The sequence below is a fragment of the Pongo pygmaeus genome, chromosome 19, assembly GCF_028885625.2.
Source record: "Pongo pygmaeus isolate AG05252 chromosome 19, NHGRI_mPonPyg2-v2.0_pri, whole genome shotgun sequence".
NCBI lineage: Eukaryota > Metazoa > Chordata > Mammalia > Primates > Hominidae > Pongo > Pongo pygmaeus.
In genome coordinates this window covers 54,829,138-54,856,510 of record NC_072392.2, presented here as the reverse complement: position 1 = coordinate 54,856,510, position 27,373 = coordinate 54,829,138, and the positions used below count along the sequence as shown (strand labels likewise).

The 27,373-nt window shown below is 50.8% G+C and overlaps 1 protein-coding gene and 1 pseudogene across 4 annotated transcripts in view; both read right to left on the bottom strand.

Moving 5' to 3' along the window:
• Window positions 1-828: 828 nt before the first annotated feature.
• On the bottom strand, window positions 829-13,067 carry LOC129016994 (TBC1 domain family member 3G-like; annotated as a pseudogene).
• A 2,913-nt stretch (window positions 13,068-15,980) lies between these two features.
• MYO19 (myosin XIX) overlaps window positions 15,981-27,373 on the bottom strand; it is a 91,386-nt gene continuing 79,993 nt past the window's right edge. For 2 of the 4 annotated variants that reach the window (XR_010124526.1, XR_010124527.1), the window contains 2 exons: window positions 22,502-23,330; window positions 21,307-21,387 (listed from right to left, as the gene is read on the bottom strand). Coding sequence is in view for 2 of the 4 variants with exons in the window: in XM_063655533.1 (XP_063511603.1) it covers window positions 17,180-17,285; window positions 21,281-21,387 (213 nt within the window). In the remaining 2 variants the exon portion in view is untranslated. Of the gene's footprint in view, window positions 17,286-21,280; window positions 21,388-22,385; window positions 23,331-27,373 lie in introns of those variants that run through there. The other 2 variants (XM_063655533.1, XM_063655538.1) reach the window with 2 other exon arrangements.

Genomic DNA, 27,373 nt, shown 5'->3' with positions numbered 1-27,373 from the left:
ATCCTTGCCCCTTTCATGTGCACCCGGCAGAGCAGGTTTTCACTGAGCTTGAGCAAAAGTCAAGCTAGAGCAGCTGATGGATATTGAGGCCTAGATTCACTGTCAAAGTGTTTCTCAAACGGTGCTCTCCAGAACACCATGGAAAACTCATTTACTCTATAAGTTTGAAAATCCCTGCCCACCGGTCAACCCTTGTGTATGAGCAATCAGCTCTACCATTCAGCCCAGGTGTGTGTTTGCTGGACCATCTGGAGGAAGCTGAAGAGACATGAGCTGAAGGCAGAGGGTGAGTCCAAGGTGGGATCTTCGGACAGGTACGAGAAGTTAGGCAAAAATGGGATAATTCTAGCCTTAATAACCATAGATAATAGTTCACATTATTATTTAGTTAATAGAATTGTACCCACATTAAATTTCTTAAATTTTTTTAAGAGCTAAAGTCTCACTCTGTCACCCAGGCTGGAGTGCAGTGGTGCAATCATGGCTCACTGCTTCCTGGAACTCATGGGCTCCAGCAATCCTCCTGCCTCAGCCTCCTGACTAGGTGGGACTATAGGCACACACCACCATGCCTGGCTGATTTCTTTGACTTTTCTCTAGAGACGGGGTCTGCCTATGTTTCCCAGGCTGGCCTCAGACTTCTAGACTCAAGTGAACCTGAACCTCCCACCTCAACCTCTCAAATTGCTGGGATTACAGGTGTGAGCCACCACACCTGGCCTAAATTTCTTATGTGCTATGGGACTACAAAACGTCATTATTAGGGGCAGCCGGATGGAAGGTGTAAGAGGTCACTGTAGTGCATTTTCAATATTTCTGTCTAAAATCTAAAATCATTCAACAGGAAACATTTATTTTAAAACGTGAAGGTGGTTATCCTTCCATGAGTTTAAAGTACAAAGGCAGGCTCATGGTGTCATCAGAATTCAGAACGCTGGTCGTGGGGCTGGGGTGCTGGGAGGGGCTAGGCATGGTTGGCTTTGTGATCTGGGGGCTGGTGTGTTCCATCTCTGAATGTCTCTCGAGCTGCACACTTTCTTAATAAATTTTCATAAGTTTAACAAAAAATAAAACGAGGATGGGAAGCTTGCTTGGGTTGTTAAGCCTTGGGAAATTATCCAGCCATGAGCCCTGGCCCAGATGCTTCTAGAAGCCTGGAGGGAACTGAGAACTTTCCAAGTGGAGGCAGCAGAGGCAAGGCCCTGAGGTGGGAGCGCACTGCTGTTCGTCCCTAGCTCTGAAGGGGGTGCCCTGGTAGGATTCAGTGCTGGGTGCACTGCAGGGCCGGGAAGTCCATGCCCACGTTGTGGCTCAGTGCAGTGAAAGCCAATCTCAACCCTGAAGGGTGTTCAGCCTGCCAGCAGGTGGCCAGCTGGTCCTCTTGGGATATGGCACGGACCCAGCAGCTCTGTTCGAAATCATAATGGGGGAACCAAGGGCCCCCTACATCCAGGTCCGTTGGGAGGCGGGGCATAGAGTTCCACTGCAGGAATCTCCAGGAACCCTGAGGTCCTCCCTGAGCCAGGGCCAGGCTGGGCACACCCTGAGTGCCCACAGGGTAGGTGTCTTCCCGGACAGCCCCACCAGGACAGGGTGTGGAAGAACGAGGTGCCCATGGCGGGGAAGCTGACCAAATGGGCCGCTGGAACCGGGCTGGTGGGCCTGGAGGGGCCTGCCTGTCCCCCTTGCAGAGGGTCTTCCCACCACGTGAAGCCGGCACAGGCCTGGCTGCCGAGGACCCTTGCTCGGGTTTGGCTGAAAGGAAAACAGACGCGGTCAGCGTCTCCAGTGAGCCCATGCAGGCCTTTCCGGGCTGGGCCCCACCTGCCTGCGTCTCTGTAGTCCTCGGGGTCTCTGTGTGGCCCCTGTGGCCTGACACTGAGGACACGCCTGTAGTCTGCTGATCCCAGAGGGAGGGGTGTGTGCTGCCTGGCGTGGGGAAGCTGTCGTGGCATGGCGGGTGGCTCCTGGGACTGCCCCCAGGATTCAGACTGGCTGGAGGCTTCCTGCCACACACCTTTGTCCCAAGGCTGTTGGGCCTGGGATACGGCCCCCAGTCAGAACTCAGGTAGGAGGGGCCTTGGATGTCACCCAGCCCCTTGCCACCTCACGTGGGGACTCATCTCTGCAGTGGGTTTTTGGGCCCGGATGTGGGACACCCTCTGCCCTCCTGGGCTGCCCACTCCATGCCAGGACTGACCGTTCCCACATCTGGCTGAACTCTTGGCTCTGGCTCTGGGCCCGGGGTCCCACCTGTGCCCTCTCCCTGAATGCTCTGTGGGGGTCAGGGACACCGATTCCCTTGCCTCCCTGGCTCAAGGCTTGTTGTCCTGGCAACCTTGGAGGAGCGTGCATGAGTGAGGGGCCTCTGCTGCTCTCTGAGGCAGTGGGTGCCTGCAGGGAGGGGCGGGGTCTCCCACAAATGGGTCTGGGCTCGTCTAGTTACTTTGAGGGCCCTGTGAGGGGGAGAGCGAGACACCGTGGAAAGTGGGAGGGGGCTTGTTGGAGGGTCTTGCCCACATCCCCCTCCTGCGTGCACAGCACGTCCAGTATACAGGCACTGAGCGCCTGCCCTGAGGACCGGTGGGCCTCCTGTACTTTCTTAGAGTGCAGGAGGAAGAGGAGGAAGAAAAGGTGAAGAGGAAGGCCCAGGTAGTAGGGTTGCGGGTCCCGGGCACTCCCCTACTATTGACTACCCCAGAGGGTGACATGGGAGGGGAAATGGCACTGGAGCCCACCTGGGCGTGGCAGGTCCCCCTGCTTTCTCGTTAGTTTCTTCATAGAGGCCCTAAGATGCTTGAGCACAGTGTCATCATCTCTGGCCCAGGTGTAAACGAACTGGTTCCGAAAACGTGCCCACAGGCCACACCTGGACGTCTTCATGAGGTGCTCTAGGGACAGGGTGGATATCAGGCCAGGAGAGTTACCTGGGAATGGTCACAGCTCATACCCCGTGGCCACTTCAGTCTCCCACTGGGCGGTGCTGGATCCTTTTGTGGCCACCCCAGGCGTCCAGATATACACAGGAGACTGTGGCTAGGGGTGACCTGGGCAGGGAAGTGCGCACCACACTCTGGACTTTCATCTGGGTCATGTGAGGGATGGACTCGGTGTCACAGTGTCCTGCCCAGCCCCCCTGGCCAGACCTCCCTCTGGGCCAGAACTGAGGATCATGAGGACAGTGTGTGGAAGCTGCCCTCGGGCCAGTCGGGGTCTGACCCCAGGGCTCCCCAGGCTCCACTGGGCACACGTAGACTTACTCTGCTGAACCTTAAAGGCAATGCTTGTCATCGGCATCAACACCTGTTCTCCTTCCAGCAAATAGACGTCCCACAGGCGCAGGGTGAGCCCGAGAGAGATCTGTGGGGACAGCAGGTGTGAAAGAACCCGGTCCTTCCAGGCTGGGGCTGGTGGCTTGAGCTGCGCACACTGGGGCTTCAGTCTCCAGAGTCCGTGACCTTCCCCATGAGGGTCGCCTGAGCCCTCCAGGACGCTGGGTCAGACAAGGTCTTGCAGCTCCTCATGGGGGGCACTCATTTGAGTGGGGATGTGGCTCCTGGAGAGAGGGGCTTGCCCAGGGCTTGAGGCTTCCCCGAGCCCTCTCAAGTCGGGTCCTGGCCCAGTCTGCCCATGAGGCTGGGCCTGAGCCCCAGCCATTGCCCTGGGATGACCCCTCTTGGGCAGAGGGTTTTGCTTGTGTGTCCTTTGGGGACCCGCCTGAGCCTCCTGTGGGCCTGGAGTGAGCCAGACCCCCGGGCTGGGGAAGCAGGGCACTGCAGGGCAAGGAGGGTCCCTGAGCCAGGGTCTCCCTATGCCTCCTTACCCCGTCAATCAGTGTCCGGATAAGGCAGCCTAATGAGGAACACTGCCCACGTAGACCTTCCTTGTCCTGATGGAAGCAACAGAGGTGCTCAGGCCACTGGGCTGCCCTAAAAACCTCCCTCTTCCAGGGCCTCTGAAGACCCTTCCCCTAGTGCAGAACACTGGGCAGTGTCCAGAGCTCCCCACAACACTGTCACCTTCCCACACTCCCGGTGGACACACTGCCCTTTGCCCTGCTCTGCGGGAGCTGGGCCCCCATCCCTGTGCCTCTGTCTCCTCCAGGAGGAGGAGGAGGAGGAGGAAAGGAAACCAACTCCCAGCCCATGGAGAACCCGACGTCCCAGGTCAGGCCCTGGCTGGGACTCAGCCAGTCACCAGCCCCACGAGGGGCTCCAGCTCCCCTGCTCCTTACAGCCCCACGGGAGGCAGGGCCTCTGGGAAGAGCTGAGGGGACCACAAACTCACCTGATGCCACATGATCTTGGGTTGTGATGTGGGTACCACATGCTCCTGTTGGTCTTGGAGCCCCTGGACTGTCTCACCATTTGGGCTGTGAAATCCTGAGAAGCCCCCAGCCCATCATGAAATCAGAGACTTCCCCCAAGATGTGGAGCCATCAGCTGCAAGAGCTGGGCAGCTGGAGAGGCCCCCAAACCCCAAGGCCTCCCACCCTCCCATCTGGTGACCCCACTATGCGGCCTTTACCCTGGGGAGGTGGGGCGGGAACATTCCCTGGAGCCTGGCTGGAGGTTCTCCTGGAGGCCTCCTGGGCCAGGGTGCAAAAAGGGCAAGCCTGACTTTGAGGCCACGACAGGGCAGCCAGAACTGGGTGGGTGCTGGGCTTCCTGGTCATCTCCTGGAAGTGGGGTCAGGCCAGGGAACAGGGGATGGGGAGACGCTGCCACCTGGGTTTGGTCGGCCCATTCATGGGCACCAATGGCAGCAGGAGCCCGGGCAGCTGGAGGGCAGGAGGACTCTCAGGGAGGGGAGAGTCAGCTGCACAGAATCAGAGCCGGAGGGTGTGGCTCCAGGACACAGAGGGTGGCCACAGGGAGGATGAGATGCCCTCTGCTGATGGGGATGAAAGGCATCTGATTTGGGCTTTGGGGGTCAGCTGTGGACTCCTGTGGGACCCTCAGCAGAGACATCCTAAAGTCTCCCAACAAGCTGGCAATACAAGGAGGTTGCCTTGGGTGAAAGCTGTGATCACCTGGCCAGGGTGGCCATCCCCAGGTCTGGCTGCGGGAGGTCCCCGGGGCAGCTGTTCACTTACCTTGCAGAGAGTGCCTCTCACTGGCCAGCAGCTGCACCAGTGCCCAGAATGCATCCTCCTCAGGCAGGTAAAGGAGGAACAAGGCAGCAATGTTGCTGAGGTCCCTGCAGTAGCCCACCTCCTGCAAGAGCCAGAGTCACCATGGAAGGACATCACCTGGGAGGGCTGAGGTCACCTGGGAGGACTCATGTCATTGGAGAGGGCAGAGGTGACTGGAGAGGCTTCCTCTGAAGAAGAGGCTTCCTCAGGATGCAAATTCATTTCATGACAAGAGCCAAGTCCATCAGGCACTTCAGCACCTTGTCCAAAATGTCTGCCGATAGCACCATCCTGTGTGCGATGCTGCCAAGCTCCTGGGCTTCGGGGCAGCCCCAGGAGGAGGGCATCATTTCTTGTTCTGAGAAGTGGTGGTCAGGCCCATGTGACAGCAGGAGTCGAGGCCCTGACTCCTTTGTGTCTCAGCTTGACCCCTTGAGACCACCCCCTTGCTTGGAGGTTTATGCCAGCGGTGAGCTGGAGTCCTACCTCCTATATCCTGGTGGGTCACAAATACTAACTTTAAAAGAAGCAACGACACCCCCACCAGACACCCACTCCTGTGAATATGGAAATACGGCCCGGGAACCTCACTGCCGGGAATACTCACCGGGTTATACTGCGAATATGCCAGGAGGATGTAGAATAGTTCCCGCTGCCTAGGAAACAGATAAAGGGGGCTATGGTTTGGTTTGTGCAGATGCTGTTAGTTTCACTTTGTCTACACAGCCTAACAGCAAATCCTATTTCAGGTTCAGATGATTCACCAGATAAGCAGTGAGCTCTTCAGGGCCTGAGACTGTTGAAGAAATGTTTCAGTAAAATCCACATCTGTGACATGCAAATAGCCCAGTTGTACAGTGACTTGCCTGATCCTTTTCACTGTGAATGATTTTTTTTTTTTTCCAGTTTGCACACACGCCAGTTCAGTCTGTGGGTGTATAGTTCCTCCACAGTTGCAAACCAAGGTGCAGAGTCTCCCGGCCACCACTCCAGCCCCTCCTGGAGCGACTCCTTCATCCTCCAAGTCTCCAGGGTGGCCCCTATGCACCCAGCCTCTCCCCGATCCGTCAGCCCCTGGCCACCCAGACTGCTTCTCAGTCCCTATGGTTTGGCCTTTTCCAGAATGGCCTAGGAATGGGAATCCTACTGTGGTAGCTTATTGGGTCTGGCTTCTTTCCCTTAGCAAAATGCATCTAGGATCCACCCACGTTCGTGCGGGCATCACTGGCTCCTTCCCTTTTCTCACTGGGTCTTCCGTTTGAAGGGAGGACCAGCCTTGCTCTCCCCATTCCCGTGTTCAAGGCCATCCCCGAAGGCTCCGTGTGTGAGTGACAAGGAATCAAGCAGTGAACCTGGCATGCAGGTTTCATGTGGATGTCAGTTTTCAAATCAGTGGGTTCGATATCTGTGACACTTTGGGGACGTGTGGTTCAAGTCCACTGAGCTTTGTGAGCCACTGCCCAACTGGCTGCCAACCTGGCTGTGCCATTTCATGTTCCCAGCAGACCTGGATGAGAGTTTCCAGGACCCCTAATTCTCCCAGCATTTGGTTGCTGTCATCGTTGCCTGGCGGGGCTCATGGGCCCTCTATCCTGCCACCCTCCCGTAGGTCCTACCATGGGTCCCCATGGGTCAGGGAGAGCACCTTTCACCATTGTGCATGATTTTCTTTGCTGTCTTCTGTCTCCTCAGGATCCTCCTGGGTTCTGGCCCCACATGTTCCAGTCTGACCCAGGCCTTAGAACCAGGGAGGTGCTCGGTTCATGGTGCCGGCTGCTCCCTGGGCCAGTAGAGCTCTTGGCAGCTCTGTCATCCCTCCTGGGTGACCCTGGCTTTTGCTCTGGGGAAGCCCCCATCCCTCTCGTTCACTCCATCTCCCCTGGGGCCCTGTGGCTCCTGTAGGCTTACTTGGCTCCATATCTATCCCTGAAGAAGATATGCTTCCTTAAGGTCCCGCTTATGTCCAGGTCGATCTGGTGGATGTGTTCAGATGACCTCTTGCCCTTCTCTTTCATGATCTGTAGGGCAGGGCCAAGAGGAGGAAGCAGCCTCAGAACAGAAGGAAGCCTCCCTGCCCCCAGTGGCAGTCAGCCCACAGTCAGCACTTCGGGAAGAAAGGACAGAAGGAAGGTTTCCTTCTGCAGAAAGCTGCATTTTGGCTTGTTACTGAAGCCAGGGAGGGTCACCAGAGCTGAGTTTGTCTGTGGTGACTGTGTAACCATCTGTGCCCAGGGTGCTCATCTGACCTTTGCCCCCAGCCCCCCAGGGTGGTCTTGACGTTCCCTCCAGCTGGAGACCTGGGCCCCTGACATGGCCTGTCCTGTTTGTTGTGCTCTGGCTGAGCATACCTTGTATTTTCTCGGGTTTTTCAACTTGATTTCCTGAATGTTCAGGAGGACTGACCACACCGGGCCCCGGATGTTCATGGGAATTCCCTTGTACACTCAATCTATGAGCTGTGGGCAGAAAACAATCTGGTGTCCCAGGCCACAGGGTGTCCCCAGTGAGGACCAGAGCCCGGGGATTCTGGAAATTGTCGGTTTTGGCCCCATGATTCCTCAGTAGAGGTGACATCAAGTTGGGACAGGGTCTCCCTTCCCAGGACTGAAACAGTGGATGGACACTCAGAGTTGAAACTCTGATCTGAACCTTTTCCTTCCTTCGGGTCACCAGGGCATCCCTAGCCTTGAGCTCTGGGTGGTCCCAGCCCTAGATTCAGCTTCCCTCCCAGCAAGGTGACGCTTGCACGAAAGGCAGGGAATCTGGCGACCAGGCCTCCAGTCCTCCGGGCGAGGACAGTGTGCCACCCACCCTCTGAGAGGCTGATGGTGCCAGGCCACAGCCATGGGTGCCTGTCCCCTGTCTCTGCAGAGAGTGCTTTCGGGGGCCTCTCCCCCCACACATTACTTTTGTACTGTACTTATACGTCTCCCATTCTCCCAGCATTTTCCTCCACTTTCTCGTCCGTCTCATCTCCCGCCGATTCTGTCAAATGAGGCATGTTGGAGTTAGCGGAGCTGCCAGGCTTCCCAGAGCCACCCGCGGATGCTGGGTCTTGGGCTCTGGAGCCCTGGTGGGACCCAGCTGGAAGGAGCCAGGGAAGGGCAGACCTCAAGGGCTGAGAGCCTTTGAGCAAATGAGCACCACTGGGCTGGCTTTGGGACCCCGGGATGTACCATCCTCAGGCCACAGACACACCAGTCTTAGGTCCCAGCCTCTAGGTGGGGTCCTGACACAAGCACGCAGCCACCCCCAAGCCAGGACTGTGGTTCTCCTTTTGAAAATTTTATCAAACTGCCAAAGTTAACAGCAACCTGGGGTCAGGTCCAGCAGGGACTGCTGCCCCTCCCAGTGACAGCGTGTTGCCCTCACCCACCACCGCCCAGGCCGGCTGCTTCCTCTGCCTCACCGACCACCCGCCCAGTCCCTACGTCCCTGGACCAGCCCCTCCATGCATCAGGCTCTTACCTTCACCTCCTGTGCGGCCAGAGGAGGCAGCTCCGTCTCACTGTAAGGCAACCCAGGCAGAGCTGAGGACCTGCACGGGGCCTGGAGCCGCCCCAGCCCGGGAGCAGACCCCTAGAAAGCACTGGCTCTGTCCCTATCCAGCTCAGGGCTCATCCCAGGAGAAGGCACAGGGAAGGGAGGACAAGGGCCTTCCTGTGGGTCTGACTCCCAGGAGGGGCAGGACCTGGGAGAAGAAGGAGTGCAGGGACAGCCTGGCCAGGGTTACTGGGGCCCCTGGCATGGGAGGTGGTCAGGCTGCCCAGTGGGGCTGCCCACCCTGGACTCCAGGTGGTGCTTTCTGCTGCAGCTGAGAAAGGTTAGCCCTGAGATGGGATGTGGGTCGCCCACGGTGGGCGACCGGGCCCTGACAGGAGTCCCTCAGGGAGTGACCACATCACCCCACCAGGGTCAAGGGAGCCTGCCCTGAGACCTGCCTGGTGTACTCTGGGTGCACCAGGGGCCCATCCCACTTGACAGCCCCAAGGCCCTTGCAGGTTCTGACCTCCCAGCATCCACCTGCCTCTCCCTGCACCCGAGCCACACACCTGCGTTTCAGAAGTGGCGCGGCTCATCAGCTCCCTCCCACCCTACCTCCCCAGGGATCCTCTGTCTCTCCATCTTATGATCCCTGAGGGATAGGCTCCTGGCTGGGCTCCTGTTACCTGGTCCCAGATCCCTTCCCAGCACCAGACCCAGGGTCTTTAGCCACAAGCCCTGCTGCCTCCCTGGCCTCACCGTGAGATGCCCAGAATGGGGCCCTGCCCATCTTCTCCCCCATTCTCCTAGGGCTACAGCCTCCATTGTCCCCATGCCTTTTCCCCTCACGGGACAGTGAGGGCTGTAGCTCTAGGGGAATGGGGGAGAACAGGGGCAGGTGGGCCCTCAGAGACCTGCTGGACAACAGCCCCGAGGCTGGGCCAGGTGTCCCCTCACCCTGTGGCCACAACCCTTGGATCTCACTGGGGTTGTCTCCAAGTAGACAGGGCCAGACCCTCAGGCTGCCCCGCTCCTCTTGTGCTCACTTGCCGACAGAACTGCTGAGAGCCCAGGTGCGTGACCTAGCCCAGTCTCCATTCCCACCGGCTCCCTAGATGGGCCCCGCACCTCTGGCCTAACAACAACCTCGGGCTGGACCTGCAGGGGAGCCAGGGAGGAGTTCTGTCCCTGGAAAGGAGGTTGACCCGACCTGGCAAGACATGTCCTGCATCAGAAAGGCCTTTCTAAAAGCAAACCCATCCCTGAGCTGAGACAGGTGCTTTAGGGGTGAGGGGAGTGCAGAGGACTCACTGCAGAATTCCAAAGTGATCAATGTTGCCATAGATTCCAACAGGCACAGGCCCCTTGTCCTCTGGCAGCCCAGCTCGGTGTCCCTGTAGCCCAGAGGGAGCCTTGGTGAGGGGTCCAAGGTAAAGGGTGCAAGGGCCTGGGGGCATTGGCCACCCGTCCCTGCCCTGTGCTCCTAGGGAGCGCAGGACCCTTTGACCAGGGCGCGCTGGGAGAGGCCTCCCTCCAAGAAGCAGACCGACTTGTACCTTTTCGTATTTCATAATGATGTCCTCTCGCTCTTGTGCCCACCAACTGTCCGCGTCCTCTACCGTGTCCATCCTGTGAGACAAAATTATCTAAAGGTTACACTGTACCTGACAGCTTCGGAGAACACCTGAACCGCTCCCGCCGGGCTCCCAGATGCTGGCTGGCTGCGTAAACCCCATTCCACCGCGGCCCCCAGCTAAAAAGGGGCCAGACCCTGTGGCCCACAGCTGCTCAAGTCTCTGGAGTCTCAAGTCCCAAGCAGGGGTGGGCATCTTCCCAAGGACTTGAGTACAGTGGGACCTAGACAAAGAATCCTGTTGTCCCCAAATGCCATGAAATGGGGGCACACCTGCCCCAGCAGGTTGAATGGTTTCCACCTGCCAAGGGTGAAGGGCCCATGATGGGCTATTCCAGGGATGTGGAGGCAGACTGGGCTCAGCTACCAGAGGTCTCTGTACACTTGGCCTCCTGGGATGCTCAGGGCCACAGAGATGCCCCGTTTCCTACAGGGAACAAGATCTCTCCTGACTGCTCGGTTCTACTCCGCTCATCACTTTGGCTACCATGGCCCTTCAGTCTGAACAGTGAATCCACTTTAGGAATAATGCCTGTTGAGCAGGAGGGTGTTCAGTTTGGGGATGAAAAAGATTTATTGTACTCATGGAAACCACGTCTCTCGCAGAGGGACTGTGGAGTCCACCATTCTGAGCTGTCCCTAGAGGAGGAGGCTTCATTTTCCTGGGTCACTGAGGAAGAACAGTGGGTCCTTGGTCCTGGAGAACACCTGGATGGACCGTCCCTCCTGGGAATACTCGGGGCAAAAGGAGGGCGAGGCCTCGAGAGGACCACACAGAGCAAGAAATACCTGGGGAGAACCCTAGTGCCTGGACCCCTTTGAACAGAAGGGAAGATAGTCTCCCCTCAGCCAGCCCTCCAGGGCTTCTTCATTTTCCACAGCTGCCCAAGGGCAGCAGGCTCCCCCGGACAAGGGACCATGTGTGTTCACTGGGGCCCACAGCGATCATCAGGACCCAGCTTAGGGCACAGAGATGTTCTGAGGACCGTCCTGTTCACCCCACCCACAGTGGATCTATACCAGTGGCTCTGCCAGGACCAGGCTCTGCCCCATCGGGATCGGAAACCTGGGCAGATTTGGGATCTAGGGCAGGGAGGTCACAGGGTTCAGGCCTGAATTCCAGCACAGCACACGGCAGGGCTGAGAGCAAAACTCAGGGTCACGTCTGGATTCCCAGGCCCGTTACTGCCTCTCTGACCCCAGACGTCTCATCTGTCGAATGGGTACATTTGGGAACAGCACCCACTCTACGAAGCCACCATGAGGACGAAAGAGCCAATCGTCTACACGGGCAGTGTAGAACAGGCGCCTGGTGAGTGCTCAGGGATGACCCTCCTCGGTAGCTGCCCCACAGATGCCAACACCGCCCACACCGTAGCCACTGTCCCCAAGTCAACCTGGAGGGAAGAGAGCAGGTCACACTCACCTGATTCTGATGAATCAGCTGGCCTGGGTTATGCCTCTCAGGGAGAAAACCTTTGAGTCCACAGAGCTGCTCACAGATACCACCGCCTGTGTGTAACTGCTGTAGAACACTGAGGCAGGCCAGAGAGCGGATAGGTGCTAAGCACCAGTGACATTCTGAGGTCATGGCACGCATCACAATGGGGCCTTGCCCGGGTCAGCAGGGCCCATAGTCAGGGTCCTCCGCTGCCTGAGGCGTCAACATGCCTGCCTGCGATGTGTTTGTGCACGTGCGTGCACACGTGTATGTGGGTAAACACGTCTGTACACGTGTGTGTTGCTTCTCTGGCCAGGCCCAGCTGCCCCACTGATGTGTGCACCCAGTTCCTCATCACTGTCACCCCCGAGGCCCAGGGCCAGCACCAGATCATCCATGGGTGCTCCCTAACTTCAGCCCTCCCTGTCCAGGGTGGTCCTGGGATACACATAGGGGTGGAGGGAAGTGACTGCTGCTGTTGGATCTCAGAATACAAAAGCTAATACTATTACCTAATGATCTTTTTAGTGTCTCTAATGGTATCACTTCTTCATTTGTGATATTTTAACTGGGTATTTCTCTCCATGACCCTTGGATATTCTAGCTAGAGGATCCTGTGGGGAAAGTGCCGGGCACACACTAGGGGCTCGCTCTTCTAGACATGTTATCTAAATCCTGGCTCAGCTGTCCTTCCACGCAGGGTCTAGGGGATGCCAAATTCCAGGGTCCAGAAAGAGCTTGGGATAAAATGAAACTTCAAGGGGACAGCTTTGACCTGGGCTGAGTCTGACTTTGCCATCCAACTGGAGTCTCAAGTCCTGAGGAAGGATGTCCAGATGCCCCAGTGCAGGGTCCTCCCAATCAACACCTGCTCCCCTGTACTCATTAGCAACCTCACCCACCCTACTCTCAAAGCACACTTGGCTCTCGTATCCAGGAGCTCTGCATCTGTGGATTCAGCAACAGCAGATGGAAAATATTCAGAAAATAAATTGGATGGTTATGTTTCTATGGAACATGTGCAGACTTTGTTCATCATTCCCTAAAGAATACAGTATCATGACCATTCATGTGGCATCTGCATTGTATTACACATCATGAATAATCTAGAGATGGTCTAATGTCTACGGGAGGATGTGCATAGCTTATACATAAATACTAGGCCATGTTATATCAGAGACTTGAGCATCCATGGATTTTGGCATTCCCGGGGACCCTAGAACTAATCCTCCATGCACACCAAGGGATGACTGTATATACTCACTCAGGAAGGCTTCTCATTGGAGGAAGGGCCGAGTTCAGGACAGACAGGGACATCATCCCTGGACTGCTGTCCATCCATCCATTCATCCATTGGCACCACCCTCTAGGACTGTCCGAACGACAGCCCTAGCAAGTGGAGACAAGAAAAAAGCCTGGCTCAAATGGTACAGCTTTGAGGTCTTGGAAGCTGTACCAAGACTGGTACTCATACTGGTGATGTTGCACCAGTATGAGAATAGTGGGTCAGTTTCCTCCAGGATCCAGAAAGCGTATCAGGCAGGCTCAGGGAGAGGAAAGGAGCATGGCCTCTCCAGCAGCCACACAGGCTTGCAGTAGGACGGGGCTGGGGCTGGGGCTGGGGCTGCGGCTGGCCTGTTTATCACTTGGGCCTCATGAGGGGAAAAGAAAGAACAGGGGGCAGAGGAGGAGCATGGAGACAGCTGGTTGCCTAAGGAGAAGGCGCCTCAGGGAAGGGTTACTAGTTTGTTTTCACACTGCTATAAAGAAATACTTGAGACTAGGTAATTTATAAAGGAAAGAGGTTTAATTGACTCCCAGTTCAGGGAACCTACAGTCATGGCAGAAGGCGAAGGGGAAGCAGGCACCTTCTCCACAAGGCAGCAGGAGGGAGTGAGTGGAGAACCGGGAAGTGCCACACTTTCAAACCATTAGCTCTCCTGAGAACTCCCTCACTATCAGGGGAGCAGCAGGGGGGAAACTGTCCCCACATCCCATCCCCTCCCACCAGGTTCCTCCCTTGACACAGGAGGATTACAGTTCAGATGAGATTTGGGTGGGGGCACAGAGCCCAACCTGTGAGGGTCTCAGTCTATCTTGCAGCTCCCCTGGGGCTGAGGCTGAGTACAGATCTGCTGGCCCTGCTCTACAGCACGCAGGGACTCTGCCTGTGTGCCACCATCTGCTGCTTCCTGGGGGTGGTGGTTGCTTCCTCAAGAGGAGGGTGGATCTGCTCTCCTGCCCACCCGTCTCCAAGGCTTTAAGGAGCCCTGGCCACGTCCTCCCCGTGTAAGAGCAGGAAACCGGGCTCCTTGCTCTTCTTGCTGCTTGGGTGACAATCCTGGGGTCTTCCATAGGCCCCATCACTGTTCCCGCTTCTAACTGGAGAGTATTTTGGCACATCTTCCTGGTGGAGTCCGGGGCCTCATCCCTATTATTTATTCTATCTTGATAAAGCCAGGTTAAGACATCTGGGCAAGGAGATAGTAGAGCGGCCCCCAGGAAAGGTGGGTGGAGGGCGCTGGCCTTTGGGCTTGCCTGGAGCAGGGTGGGAGGGGGCAAGGTTACCAGGAAGCAGGGCTGTCAGGGCCAAAATCAGGAGGCGGTAATGATGCTGGTGCGGGGACAGGGCTGTGTGGTTGGCTTGGGGTGGGGCATGAGAGCCAAGGTTTGTCAGCACGCAGAGGGGTGGCTGACCCATGGTCTAGGGGCTGTGGAACCCAGTGGTTGCCCTTAGTTCCTGGATCCTGGGAGACTTCTGGAGCCTGGGTGTGGGGCAGCCTAGGGGTGGAGGTGGGACAGACAGGGGTAGGGGTGGGAGAGGAGGCCTTGCATGGCAGGGTGCAGGGTAGGAAACCAGCCAGGGGCCAGTTTGCATTGGCGGCTCCCATCCCCATCCCCACCCCCAAGCCCACCCCTACCCCCACCCTGCTGCAGAGTCGGGCCTGGGCTGCTGTCCTCTGCTTTGGCCTCAGCAGATCACACGATGGAAGCTGGCAGCCCCGTGGGCACCACTCGAGCCAGCTGTGACCTGCGGTTTCTATTTCCTGGAGTGTGGGGTGCCCACCCAGGAGAGCACAGGCACACCCCACACCCCTCATTTTGAGGATGCTGGGAGGTGGGGACCAAGGTCCTGCAGCCCTCTGCTTGTGCTGTGAAAGGTAGCCTAGGAGTCCTGTGTCCACCCATCCACGTGGGGCCCCAGGAGCCTGAACAGTGGCAGGCAGAGAGATGAGGAGGGAGAGAGAAGTGGAAAAGAAGGAAAGAGAAAGAGAGATGGGGAGAAGGAGTGAGGGAGAGAGAGGAAGAGAGATAAGGAAAGAGACAGAGGAGGCTGAGAGGAAAAGGAGCAAGAGATAGGGAGAGAGACACAAAAGGCAAAGAGAGAGACAGGGAGAGATAAGCGTGAGTAGGAGGTCGGGTCACTCTGGATCCCAGTCCCCAGTGAAAACCGTAGGTCGCCATCACCTAACTACGCATGCAATAAAGTCTTCTGCCTGCTGCTTACAGCCCGAGAACCCCTTCTCCGAGAGAATAAAATCTTTGACCATTGCCCTTTCTCACCGGAGTTTGCTTGGGTCTTCTGAGGAAGTGTGATGTCTGACCCATCGCCTTCCTGGGCTCAAGGATCCATGAAAAGCCGATGCCTCTTTTGGGGAGGCTCTGCAGTGCCTTCATCTCACTAGGCTCCCCAGGAATCTTGCGAACTTGGCTTGAGCCCTAAGCAGCCGAGTATGTGCCGGGCCTCTGCTTCTCTCTTTCAGTAAGAGGGAGAACCAAGAAAGAGACTGAAGCATGGTCTGCAGAGAAGGCACTTGTGCAAACATCAGGAGAATGAGGGGCCTGAGTTGTCTTCATTTCTCCTAAAAACACGCATTTCCTCCCAGGCCACCCTAGTGAGGGCATGAAGCACAGCGTGTGTGTGTCTGTGTGTGTGTGCATTTATATGCATGTGTATATATGTGTGTGTGTGTGCGCAGGTATATACATGTAAATGTATTTATGTATGTGCATCTGTGTGCATGTGTGTGTGCAAGTATATGCATGTGTATGTATGTGCGTGTGTGTGTGTGTGTGTGTGTGTGTTGCAGGGCTTTACAGTGGACAGGATGTGGGAGGGCAGCTGCAGCTCCAAGCTGCAAGTCTTTCTGATAGAATGGTTAAGATTCCCTGGACCACAGAAAGAGTGTTTTCATTTGCACCTATTTTTATTAGCATTTAAACCTGTATTCTTCATAGCATGTAAAGCTTATGTTGTTTAACTATTCTTAGAAACATTTACACCAGCGGTCCCCAAACTTTTTGGCACCAGAGAGCAGTTTTCTTGAAGACAACTCTTCCACAGACCTGGGAGAAGGGGAAGGGATGATGCAGAGATGATTCAAGCCCATTACATTTATTGTGTGCTTTATTTCTATGATTATTTCACTGTAATATATAATGAAATAATTACACAACTCACCATAATAATCAGTGGGAGCCCTGAGCTTGTTTTCCTGTAACTACATGGTTCCATCTGGGGGTGATGGGAGACAGTCACAGATCATCAGGCATTAGGTTCTCATAAGGAGCATGCAATCTAGATGCCTGGCATGCGCAGTTCACAGTAGGGTTCACGCTCCTATGAGAATCTAATGGCACCGCTCATCTGACAGGAGGCAGAGCTCCTGCGGTAATGCGAGGTATGGGAAGTGGCTCTTTCTACAGATGAAGCTTTGCTCCTTGGCTGGCTGCTCACCTCCTGCTGTGCAGCCTGGTTCCTAACAGGTGAGGACCCCTGATTTACCCAGTAAGATAAACTCATTTTTATGTCAATTGAAATTATTCACCCTGCACCACCCAAAATTACCTTGCATACCTCACCCACCCAAGGGTCCTGTAGTGCACTTTGGGAGCTGTAGAAAGTAAGCCTGGAGCTCCACTGAGCATTCCATCTCTCCACCATCTGTGGGCTAACAGGCTGTGTTAGTTTCCTAGGGCTGTTTTACAGTACCACAGACTGGGCACCTTCAACAACAGAATGTTACTGTCTCACAGTACTGGAGGCCATGGGTCCAAGATCAAGGTGTCATCAGGGTGGGTCCCCTCTGAGGCTGTGCAGGAAGGCTCTGTTCCAGGCCTGTCTCTTGGCATGTGGGTGGCTGTCTTCTCCCTGTGACTATTGGTTAAGGGTGATTCTGATGAGGGCTGAGAAGAGGAGAGCTGGACAGAATGTCAGTAGCATATGGAGGGGGTTGGGCATTGTGTCTCATGCCTGGAATCTTAGCACTTTGGGAGGCCAAGACGGGAGGATTGTTTGAGGATAAGAGTTCAAGACCATCCTGGCCAACAGTGGGAGACCCAGTCTCTTTAAAAAATAAAAATACAGAAGGGAAAAGTCATTCAGATGAAGTCTCAGATGGCAATGAAGAACATGTTATCGGACATTGGAGGAAAGGTGACGCTTGTCATAAAGTGACAAAGAACTTGGCTGAATTGTGCTCATGTCCTAGTGTTTTCTGGAAGGCAGAACTTGCCAGCGATGAACCTGAAATTTGGTAGAAGAAATATCTAAGCAAAGTATTGAAGGAGCAGCTTCATTCTCTTGAATGTTTCTAGGAAAATGAAAGAAAAGAGGAATGGTTTAGAGACAGAACTCATAATCAAAAGGGAAGCAGAACTCAAAAATTTGGGAAATTTTTAGCCTTCTCAGCCTGCCCATATTGAACAGATAAGAAAGTGTGTTTGGGAGAGAACACGAGGGTGTGGGTCAGGAGGCCTGCATGGATCAGGGCTGTGCTCCTCACCAGGACGATGGAAGAGCGACCCTGAAGGCATTGTGTAGATCGCTCAGGCTGCACTCTCATCACAGGCCCATGGTGCCAGGGCACTGACGGCAGTACGGTTTCCAAGGAAGGCCCTGGGGCACCCTGAGGACCTTGGGGCTTGCTGCCAAGCACTCCCTGAAGTCACTGGTCCCCACATTCTGGTGTGGCACTGCTTGACTGCTCCAAGTGTTGCTTAATGAGCTCCTGTCCAGGGGGGACGTGATGTCACCACTCCAGAGGACACAGGCAGAAAACCCTTTGGCAGCATCCATGTGGTGCTAATTCTGCAGGTGTACAGATTTTGCTTTTCCCTTATAGAAATGGTGGAGTCAATGAAGAAATTAGCAGGGATGGATGTGGAGCTGACAGCTGAAGAAAGAAACCTCCTGTCTGTTACATATAAGCACGTGATTGGAGCTACAAGAGCCTCCTGGAGAATAATCAGCAGCCTTGAACAGAAAGAAGGAAACAAGGGAGGAGAAGACAAGGGAAAAATGATTCGGAAATACTGGCAAATGGTGAGACTGTTGTACAGCAGTCCCCCCTTATCCACAGTTTGAGTTACCAGTGTGGTACAGTACAATAAGATATTTTGAGAGAAAAAGAGACTATGTTCTTGTAACTTCTATTAGAGTATAATTGTTCTGGTATTAATCTTTTACTGTGCCTAGTTTATAAATTAAACTTTACCATGAGTTTGTATGTATAGAACAAAATATAGTATATATAAGGTTTGGTATTATCCATGGTTTCAGTGTATCCACTGGGGCGTCTCAGAATGGATCCCTCTGAGATAAAAGGGAACTACTGTATTTTCAAGAAAAATGATGAATGTTTTGGGTTAAATTTGTCCCATTCTTCTTTTTATTGAAAGACTCAGGGTTTTTTATCCAATGTCATAGTTTTTAATCTTTGGATTTATACAACAGAAATTATCTGGGGGAAGGAGGTTGTTGTTAACTGAATATGTCCTAATTTTTGCCTTTTATCTTTATGGTTTTAGAAAATGTCTCTGAAAAGGGAGGCTTGTTTCTTTTGAGTGTCTGGCTTAGTTCTCAGGGTATGTCTGTCAGTAATTTGGCCATAGTCATTGGCATTTGAGGTCACAGCCTAGTGCTCATTTGACTGTATATGTAGTACACATTTTATATCTTGGTAGATTTTTGTCTTTTGCTCACGTGGATTAGGCTACAGAATATTCCAGGGCAGAGGTGAATAACTTTTTCTCCTGGAAGCTGCAGCAGTGGGTAAAAAAAGTGAGACCCTGTCCCTAAAAATAAAGTTGTAAGCTGGGGTTGATGTTATCATTACCATGAAATATGTTGGGTCAAAGAATTTTGATGACCAATAGACAAGTTTTGTGTCCCAGAGGAATGAGGAAGTAACTGATACATTGGGAGAAGATGTGAAAAGTTCGAGTCTGGATGTCTTAGATGAGGTAGAGGCATAAAAAAGGAAAGAAGAAAAGACAGAGAGAGAAAGAGAAAGAAAAGAAAGAAGAAAGAGAAAGAAAGAAAAGAAAAGAAAGAAAAAAGAGAAAGAAAGAAGGAAAGAAAGAAAGGGAGAGAGAAAGAGTGTAGATGTCTTGCTGAGTCCCTAAGTAGAAACAAGAAGAGAAAAGAAACTAAAAGAGGAAGCCATGGCCAAGAGTGAAGCATTACAGTGTATGACTTCTAGTATGGAGCAGCACAGTTAGGGGTATGGACATGTGCAAGTCTTCGAGTAGAAAGCAAAGAACTCTGTTGAGTGGAATGTGGCCACACCATACCTTGGTGTGATCTCAGATATTGGGTAGGTTGGCTGTAGATAGTCATTGAATGTGGGAGAACGGCCTAGAGAGCTATTGATGACAGAAACTGAGAAATAGAACGTAGAATATCGGCTTGTGAGGAGGAAGGGTTGGGAGTAACAGGAGAGCAGTCTTTGAGTATGTGAGGAGCTAGGAGAACATGGAAACCTTTCGTCTCCTACAGCAGTCTCTATCTGAAAAGTCATCAGGGAGATAGTTGATTCAGAAAATAGTTTTGCTTAGCTAAGATAAGAATGCTATTATGGAAGAAAGAGTGAGAGAATGTTTTACAGTGGAAAGGAGGTTCCAGGGGCATGAGAGGAACCTAGAAAGGTTCAACAGTAGTGCCATGAGTTCATAGAAAATAGGAAGCAAGTGGCTGGGCACAGTGGCTCACACCTGTAATCCCAGCACTTTGGGAGGCTGAGGTGGGTGGATCACAAGGTCAGGAGATTGAGGCCATCTTGGCTAACACGGCAAAACCCCGTCTCTACTAAACATACAAAAAAAAAAAAATTAGCCTGGCATGGTGGTAGCGCCTGTAGTCCCAGCAACTCGGGAGGCTGAGGCAGAGAATGGCGTGAACCCGGGAGGTGGAGGTTGCAGTGAGCTGAGATTGTGCCATTGCACTCCAGCCTGAGGGACAAAGCAAAACTCTGTCTCAAAAAAAGAAAAAGAAAAAAAAAAGGAAGCAAGTTGGGTATGTGCATTTAGAGGTGCTGTACATTTTCAGCATTATAAATGAATAGAGATGAGTTGCAATCGTTCTTTTGGTCCATAGATTTTTGGTATCTTAACTAGTTTTGGATCTCTTCCACTAAAGGGATTGCCTGTTGTACATTGTTAGGAATGTAAGTACTGAAGGCAAACTGCCTGGGTTTGAATTTTGTTCTGTCCCTTGCACCCTGCCTGGCTTCAAATCCTAGCTCTGCTTATTAAGTTCTTTTAAGAGGATGATCTTTGAGCAAATGTCTTAGCTTGTTTTCGCAAGTAAATGGACACAATAGTTGCTATCTTGTGAAATAGTCATGTAATTGACCAGCATTTACCAAGTTGCATCAGTGTTTAGTTTTAGTCATTAGTGATTCTGCAATTGGACTGTGATGGGGTGTTGGGGTGGGGGTGGTGTGTGTGTGTAGCACTTAATTGCATGCAAAAAGGAAAAGATACTTTTGCTAAGGGAGAGGCAGTTTTTCTCTGCTTTTGTGTCAAAAGTGAAGAAGTGAGTTTGGAGAGGGATACGAATTCTCTGTATTACTAAGTTCTCTTCCACAAAACCAGAGGTAGATAGAAATGTGTAATAATTTACAGAATTTCTAGACTGAAACAATGTGATTTTTTAAAATTTATTTTTATTTTTTTCAGGTTGAGACTGAGCTAAAGTTCATCTGTGGCAACATGCTGGATGCACTGGACAAACACTTCATTCCAGCAGCTAACACTGGCAAGTCAAAGGTTTTCTGTTATGAAATGTAGGGTCTATACTAGAAAGGAAAAGGTAAGATTAAAAGTTGGCCTTTTTAGAATCATGATTTTCTTCTATGTAGGTTTCCAACTTTTATTTAAAAATAATTGTTTAATGTTAGAAGGATAGTCAATGTTGGAATAAAAAGATGGTCAGGCTCTTATAAAAATGCATTAGCTTTTGCTTTACTTATTTATATTCTTTTGCTTTCATGGGACCTATCTCATTCCCCTCCCCCAAACGGCCACACATTTCACAGTACTGGCTGAATGTTTCATGGAGAAATTTTATTTTATGATTAATACACTTGTGCCATTTCTTGGAACCACTTGCTTGTTTAATTCTAGTCTATCAAATGATAATTTTGTTGATATTTAGAGGCTCCTCAGTTAATTTCTGTGGGATTTTTGGTTATATTTAATAAGGAAAATAATAGGAAATGTCTAAGAAAAAAAAAGAAAGCCAATTATTCCTGAGAGTGTTTAAAATTATTGAAGTACACTTGTTAGTTGTTAGTATAGAACCTACATTTCATAATAGAAAACCTTGGACTTGCCAGTGTTAGCTGCTGGAATGAGGTGTTTGTCCAGTACATCCAGAATGTCACCAGAGATTAACTTCAGCTCAGTCTCAACCTGAAAAAATAAAAATAAATTTTAAAAAATCGGACTGTTTCAGTCTAGACATTCTGTAAATTATTGCACATTCTATGTACCTCTGATTTTGAGGAAGAGAGCTTAGTATTGAACAGAATTCATTTCCCTGTCCAAATTCCCTTCTTTCGTTTTGACGCAAAAGCAGAGAAAAGCTGCCTCTCAGTTATCAAAAGTATCTTTTCCTTTCTGCATGAAATTAAGTGCTACACACATACACCACCCCCCACCCTAAAACCCCCTCACAGTCTGACTACAGAATCACCAATGACTGAAACTGAACACTGACGCAACTTAGTAAATTCTGGTCAATTACATGACTATTTCACAAGGTAGCAACTACTGTGTCTATTTACTTGGGAAAATAGAAGCTAAGACATTTGCTCAAAGATCATCCACTTAAAAGAACTTAATAAGCAAAGCTAGGATTTGAAGCCAGGCAGGATGCAAGGGACAGAACAAAATTCAAACCCAGGCAGTTTGCCTTCAGTACTTAACATTCCTAACAAACGTTCAACAGGCAATCCCTTTAGTGGAAGAAATCCAAAACTAGTTAAGATACCAAAAATCTGTCCACCAAACTAACTATTGCTAGTCATCTCTATTCATTTATAATGCTGAAAACGTGCAACATCTCTAAAAGCACATACCCAGTTTGCTTCCTTTTTTGTTGTTGTTTTTTTGAGATGGAGTCTCACTCTGTCGCTCAGAGTGCAGTGGCAGGACCTCGGCTCACTACAAGCTCCGCCTCCCAGGTGCACACCATTCTCCTGCCTCAGCCTCCCAAGCAGCTGGGACCATAGGCGCCCGCCACCATGCCTGGCTAATTTTTTTGTATTTTTAGTAGAGGCAGGGTTTCACCGTGTCAGCCAGGATGGTCTCAATCTCCTGACCTTGTGATCTGCCCATCTCAGCCTCCCAAAGTGCTGGGATTACAGGCGTGAGCCACTGCCCCCCCTACATTTTATGTATTTGGCACACATTGTTTAGCCATTGTACTTGTGATGGATAGTGGGAATGACCAGGGCCCCTCCAGGCAAGGCTTGGAGCAGAGGGCCCTCCTTTATGGGCTGGACTCACCAGTGCGGCTGCTTACCTGTGACTAACCACCAAGGCTCAAGGTGATGCTAAGGTGCTGATTTGCTGGAACTCTGAGCTGTGCCTGTGTCTCCTTGGGCTCTGGGAGATTTTTTTCTTTTAGCAGTATTTTATAGAGATATTGTCTAGGTAGAATAAAATGTAGATCCTGGTTTTCTGTTTGAGTTTTGTTTTGTTTTGTTTTGTTTTGTTTGGAGACAGGTTCTTGCTCTGTCACTGAACCTGGAGTGAAGTGGCGCGATCACAGCTCTCACTGTGGCCTCAACCTCCCAGGCTGAAGCAGTCTTCCTGCCTCAGCCTCCCTGTAGCTTGGACTACAGGCATGCACCACCATGCCCCACTGATTTTTTTGATTTTTAGTAGAGACCAGGCCTTGCTATGCTGCCCAGGCTGGTCTCGAACTCCTGGGCTCAAGCAATCCTCCTGCCTCAGCCTACCAAAGTGCTGAATTACAGGTGTCAGCCGCTGTACCCAGCCCCAGCCTGTTTTTAATGGAGGCAAACACCTGTGCAACCACCACCCAGAACCAGATCCAGAACATTTCCAGCCTCTGGAGGACTCCTTCGTGCCCCTCCCAGTCAGTGACCCCCAAGGGTAACGCCATTATGGCCTGTTGTTCAACTTGACTCGAATGGAATTCTCACAGCATGTGTCTGTTTGGATCTGGCTTCTTCCACTCAGTTGGGAGGCCCATTGATGTTTCCTGTGACTTAGCTCCTTATTATTGCTGAGGGCCACACTGTTGTATGAAAACCACAATTCATTTCTCCTTTCTCCTGGTGGTGACCATTTGCGTTGTTTCCAGCCTGGGGCTATGATGAGTAAAGCTGTTAAAAACAGACAAATATATTTTCCTTTCTCTTGGGTAATTTTTTAGTAGAAAAGCCAGAACATAGATGTAGATATATGACTGTATTACAACTCACCAAGCAGTTTTTCTTTCTATTTTTTAATTTTTTGAGACAGAGTCTTGCTCTATTGCCCAGGCTGGAGGGCAGTGGCATGAGGACACTTCACTGCAGACTTGGCCTCCTGGGGTTAAGTGAGCCTCCCACCTCAGCCTCCCACGGAGCTGGGACCACAGGTGTGCACCACCACAATCGGCTCACTTGTTTTTTTAAATTATATGTAGAGACAGGGTCTTCCTATCTTGCCCAGTCTGGTCTCAAGCCTCCTGGACTCAAGTGATCCTCCCACTTCAGCCTCTCAAAGTGCTGGGATTACAGGTGTGAGCCACCACACCCTGCCTGTTTTTCTAAATTGGATTATTTTACACTCCAGTCTGCTATGAATGAGAGTTCCAGTTGTTCCATATCCCAATCAATTGGCGATTGCCTACAAATGATGTGGCATGATGAAATTGTTCCTGGTGTCCATGGTGTCTGAGAAGACTGCAAAGAATTTCCCTTCCGTTCTCTCCTTTCTGTTCCCCCTGTACTGTCTACTCCTTAAATTGGTCAAATTCTACTTGATCCAGGAACATAATGGAGCTGGAGAGTGCAGACGACACACATGGCCGCAGTCCATGGGAGCATCTCAAAGGAATTCGTCTGCAAATTGCAGTGCATCTAGACAGAGCACAAGAAGGAAGAGAAGTGCAGACTCATGTATGGCCCAGGGGCACCTTCCATCCCCTCATGCCTGTACGACCTTTACCCACCCATCCACTATCATGTCCCTGCTCTGGAGGGCGGATCACGAGGTCAGGAGCTCACCACCAGCCTGGGCAACACTGTGAAAGCCCGTCTCTACTAAAATACAAAAAATTAGCTGGGGGTGGTGGTGTGCGCTTGTAGTCCCAGCTACCTGGGAGGCTGAGGCAGGAGAATTGCTTGAACCCAGGAGGCAGAAGTTGCAGTGAGCCGAGATCATGCCACTGCACTCTAGCCTGGGTGACAAAGCGAGATTCCGTGTCAAAAAAAAAAAAAAAAAAAGAGAAAAGAAAAGAAAACAGTTTCTGGCTTAAATGGGGATTTTGTAACTTGCTGTCTCAGAGGCAGATTCCTGATGACCAATGGGGTGATTTTTTTTTTTTTTGAGACGGAGTTTTGCTCTTGCTGCCCAGGCTAGAGTGCAATGGTGTGATCTTGGCTCACTGCAACCTCTGCCTCTTGGGTTCAAGCGAGATGGGGTTTCTCCATGTTGGTCAGGCTGGTCTTGAGCTCCTGACCTCAGGTGACCCACCCGCCTTGGCCTTCCAAATGGCTTGAACATGGGAGGCAGAGGTTGCAGTGAACTGAGATCGCACCACTGCACTCCAGCCTGGGCAACAAGAGCGAGACTCAGTCTCAAATAAAAGAAAAAAAGAAAAATAAATAAAAAATAAAACATCATTGTTATTTTATCAATCTTCAGCAGCTTTTCATTGCCTACAGAATGGAGTCTCAGTTCCTCAGGTTGGCATTCCACAATCTGATCCCAAAATGTGAATCTACACTTAAACCACTCACTACTCAAACTTCATTCTAACCATTGTTCCTGAATGTTCTGTGTGTTATGCCTATCTTGACATCAATACTCCAACCTTTACCTATCTACATTCTGTTTGCTTCATTTCTCCAAGTTCCATCTGTCTTTCAGAGTAGTGTGCTAGCTCTGTGTGTCACACAGAAATGAATTTTACAATGTAGAAATCCTGTACTCATTTGCAGTACAATTTGACAATATAAGTCAATAACCATAGGAATGTTCAAATCCTTGGGCTCAGAAATCCCACTCCTGAGAATTTATTCTTTAATAAATGGAAATAGAGGAAAGTTTAAGTCCATTATGATACATGTACTTAATAAAATAGGATACAGCTATTTAAAATTATAACTAGAAGCACTATATAGCTTATGAAAATGCTTATGAGAAATTAAAGAAAAACAGAGAATAAAATTGTGATTAAATCTGGAAACCTGGAAAGGGAACTAGAGAAACAGTTGATTTGTGAGGTGGTGGGAGGTTACATGATCTTTTTTCTTTTATTTGGATTCCCTTGATGTCATCCTTTTTTTTTTTTTTTTTTTTTTTTTTATACGCAGTCTCCCTCTGTTGCCCAGGCTGGAGGGGCAGTGGCGCAATCTCAGCTCATGGCAACCTCCACCTCCACTTCCTGGTTTCAAGTGATTCTCTGGCCTCAGACTCCCAAAATGCTGGGATTGCAGGCATGAGCCACTGCGCCCGGCCCCTTGTTCCCTTGTTGCCATCTTAACACTCTTCTTCTGATATATAATTGTGATCTATAATTGCTGTTCTTTGGCACGGTGGCTCACACCTGTAATCCCAACACTTTGGGAGGCCAAGGTGGGCAGATCACCTGAGGTCAGGAGTTTGAGACCAGCCTGACCAACATGGTGAAACCCCTTCTCTACTGAAAATACAAAAATTATTTGGGCATTGTGGCGTGTGCCTGTAGTCTTAGCTACTCGGGAGGCTGAAGCAAAAGAATTGCTTGAACCAGGGAGGTGGAGGTTGCAGTGAGCTGAGATCATGCCACTGCACTCCAGCCTGAGCAACACAGCAGATTCAGTCTCAAAAATAAATAAATAAATATATATATAAATAAATAAATAATAAAAAATTGCTTTAAAGAATAATGTAGATTTCTTATTTAAAATATCTGATCAGACCCATGAATTGAATCTTTCTCCTCATAAGAGTTCTTAGCATTGGCTGGGCGTGGTGGCTCAGGCCTGTAATCCCGGGACTTTGGGAGGCCAAGGCAGGCAGATCACCTGAGGTCAGGAGTTTGAAGCCAGCCTGGCCAACATGGTGAAACCCTATCTCTACTAAAAACACAAAAATTAGCCAGGCGTGGTGGCATGTGCCTGTAATCCCAGGTACTTGGGAGGCTGAGGCAGGAGAATCACTTGAACCCAGGAGGTGGAGGTTGCAGTGAGCCGAGATCATACCACTGCATTCCAGCCCAGGCGAGAGAGTGAGACTCTGTCTCAAAAAAAAAAAAAGAGTTCTTAGAGTTTAGCAAGGTTGCAAGATACAAGGTCAATATACAAAAATTAATTCTATTCCTATGTACTTGCAATGAAATTTTATTAACTGAAAAATTAATTGAAATTTTATAAAGTACCATGTACAATACCACCCCAAATTAAAATAGTTAGGGATAAATATAACAAAAATGGGCAATATTTTTTGCAAAAAACTAAAAAACACTGATCACAGAAATTAACAAGACCAAAATCAATGGAAAGATATGCCATGTTCAAAGACTGGAAGATTCAATATTCACATTTAAATTGATCTATAGATTCAGTGCAATTCCAATTCAAATCTTAGTGGGTTTTTTGGTAGAAATTGATAAGCTGATTTAAAAATTTATATGGAAAAGCAAAGTACCTGGAATAGCTAAAACAATTTTGATTAAAAAAGAACAAAGTTGAAGGACTCACACTACTTGATCACAAGACTTAATATAAAGCTGGACAGTGATCAAGACAGTGTGGTATTGATATAAGGGTAGATATAGATCCATGGAACAGAATTGGGAATCCAGGAATAGACCCACACATCTATGGTCCTTCTTTTTTTTTTTTTTTTTTCTGAGATAGGGCCTTGCTGTGTTACCCATGGTGGAGTGCAGTGGTGTGATCTCGGTTCACTGCAACCTTCGCCTCCTGGGTTCAAGTGATTCTCCTGCCTCAGACTCCTGAGTGGCTGGGATTACAGGCACCCACAACCACGCCTGACTAATTTTTGGTTTTTTTTCAGTAGAAACGGGATTTCACCATGTTGGCCAGGTTGGTCTCCAACTCCTGACCTTAAGTAATCCGCCCACCTTGGGCTCCGAAGTGCTGGGATTACAGGCTTGAGCCACCATGCTCCACCTGGTCTATTGCTTTTTAACAAGGTGCCAAAATAATTCAAT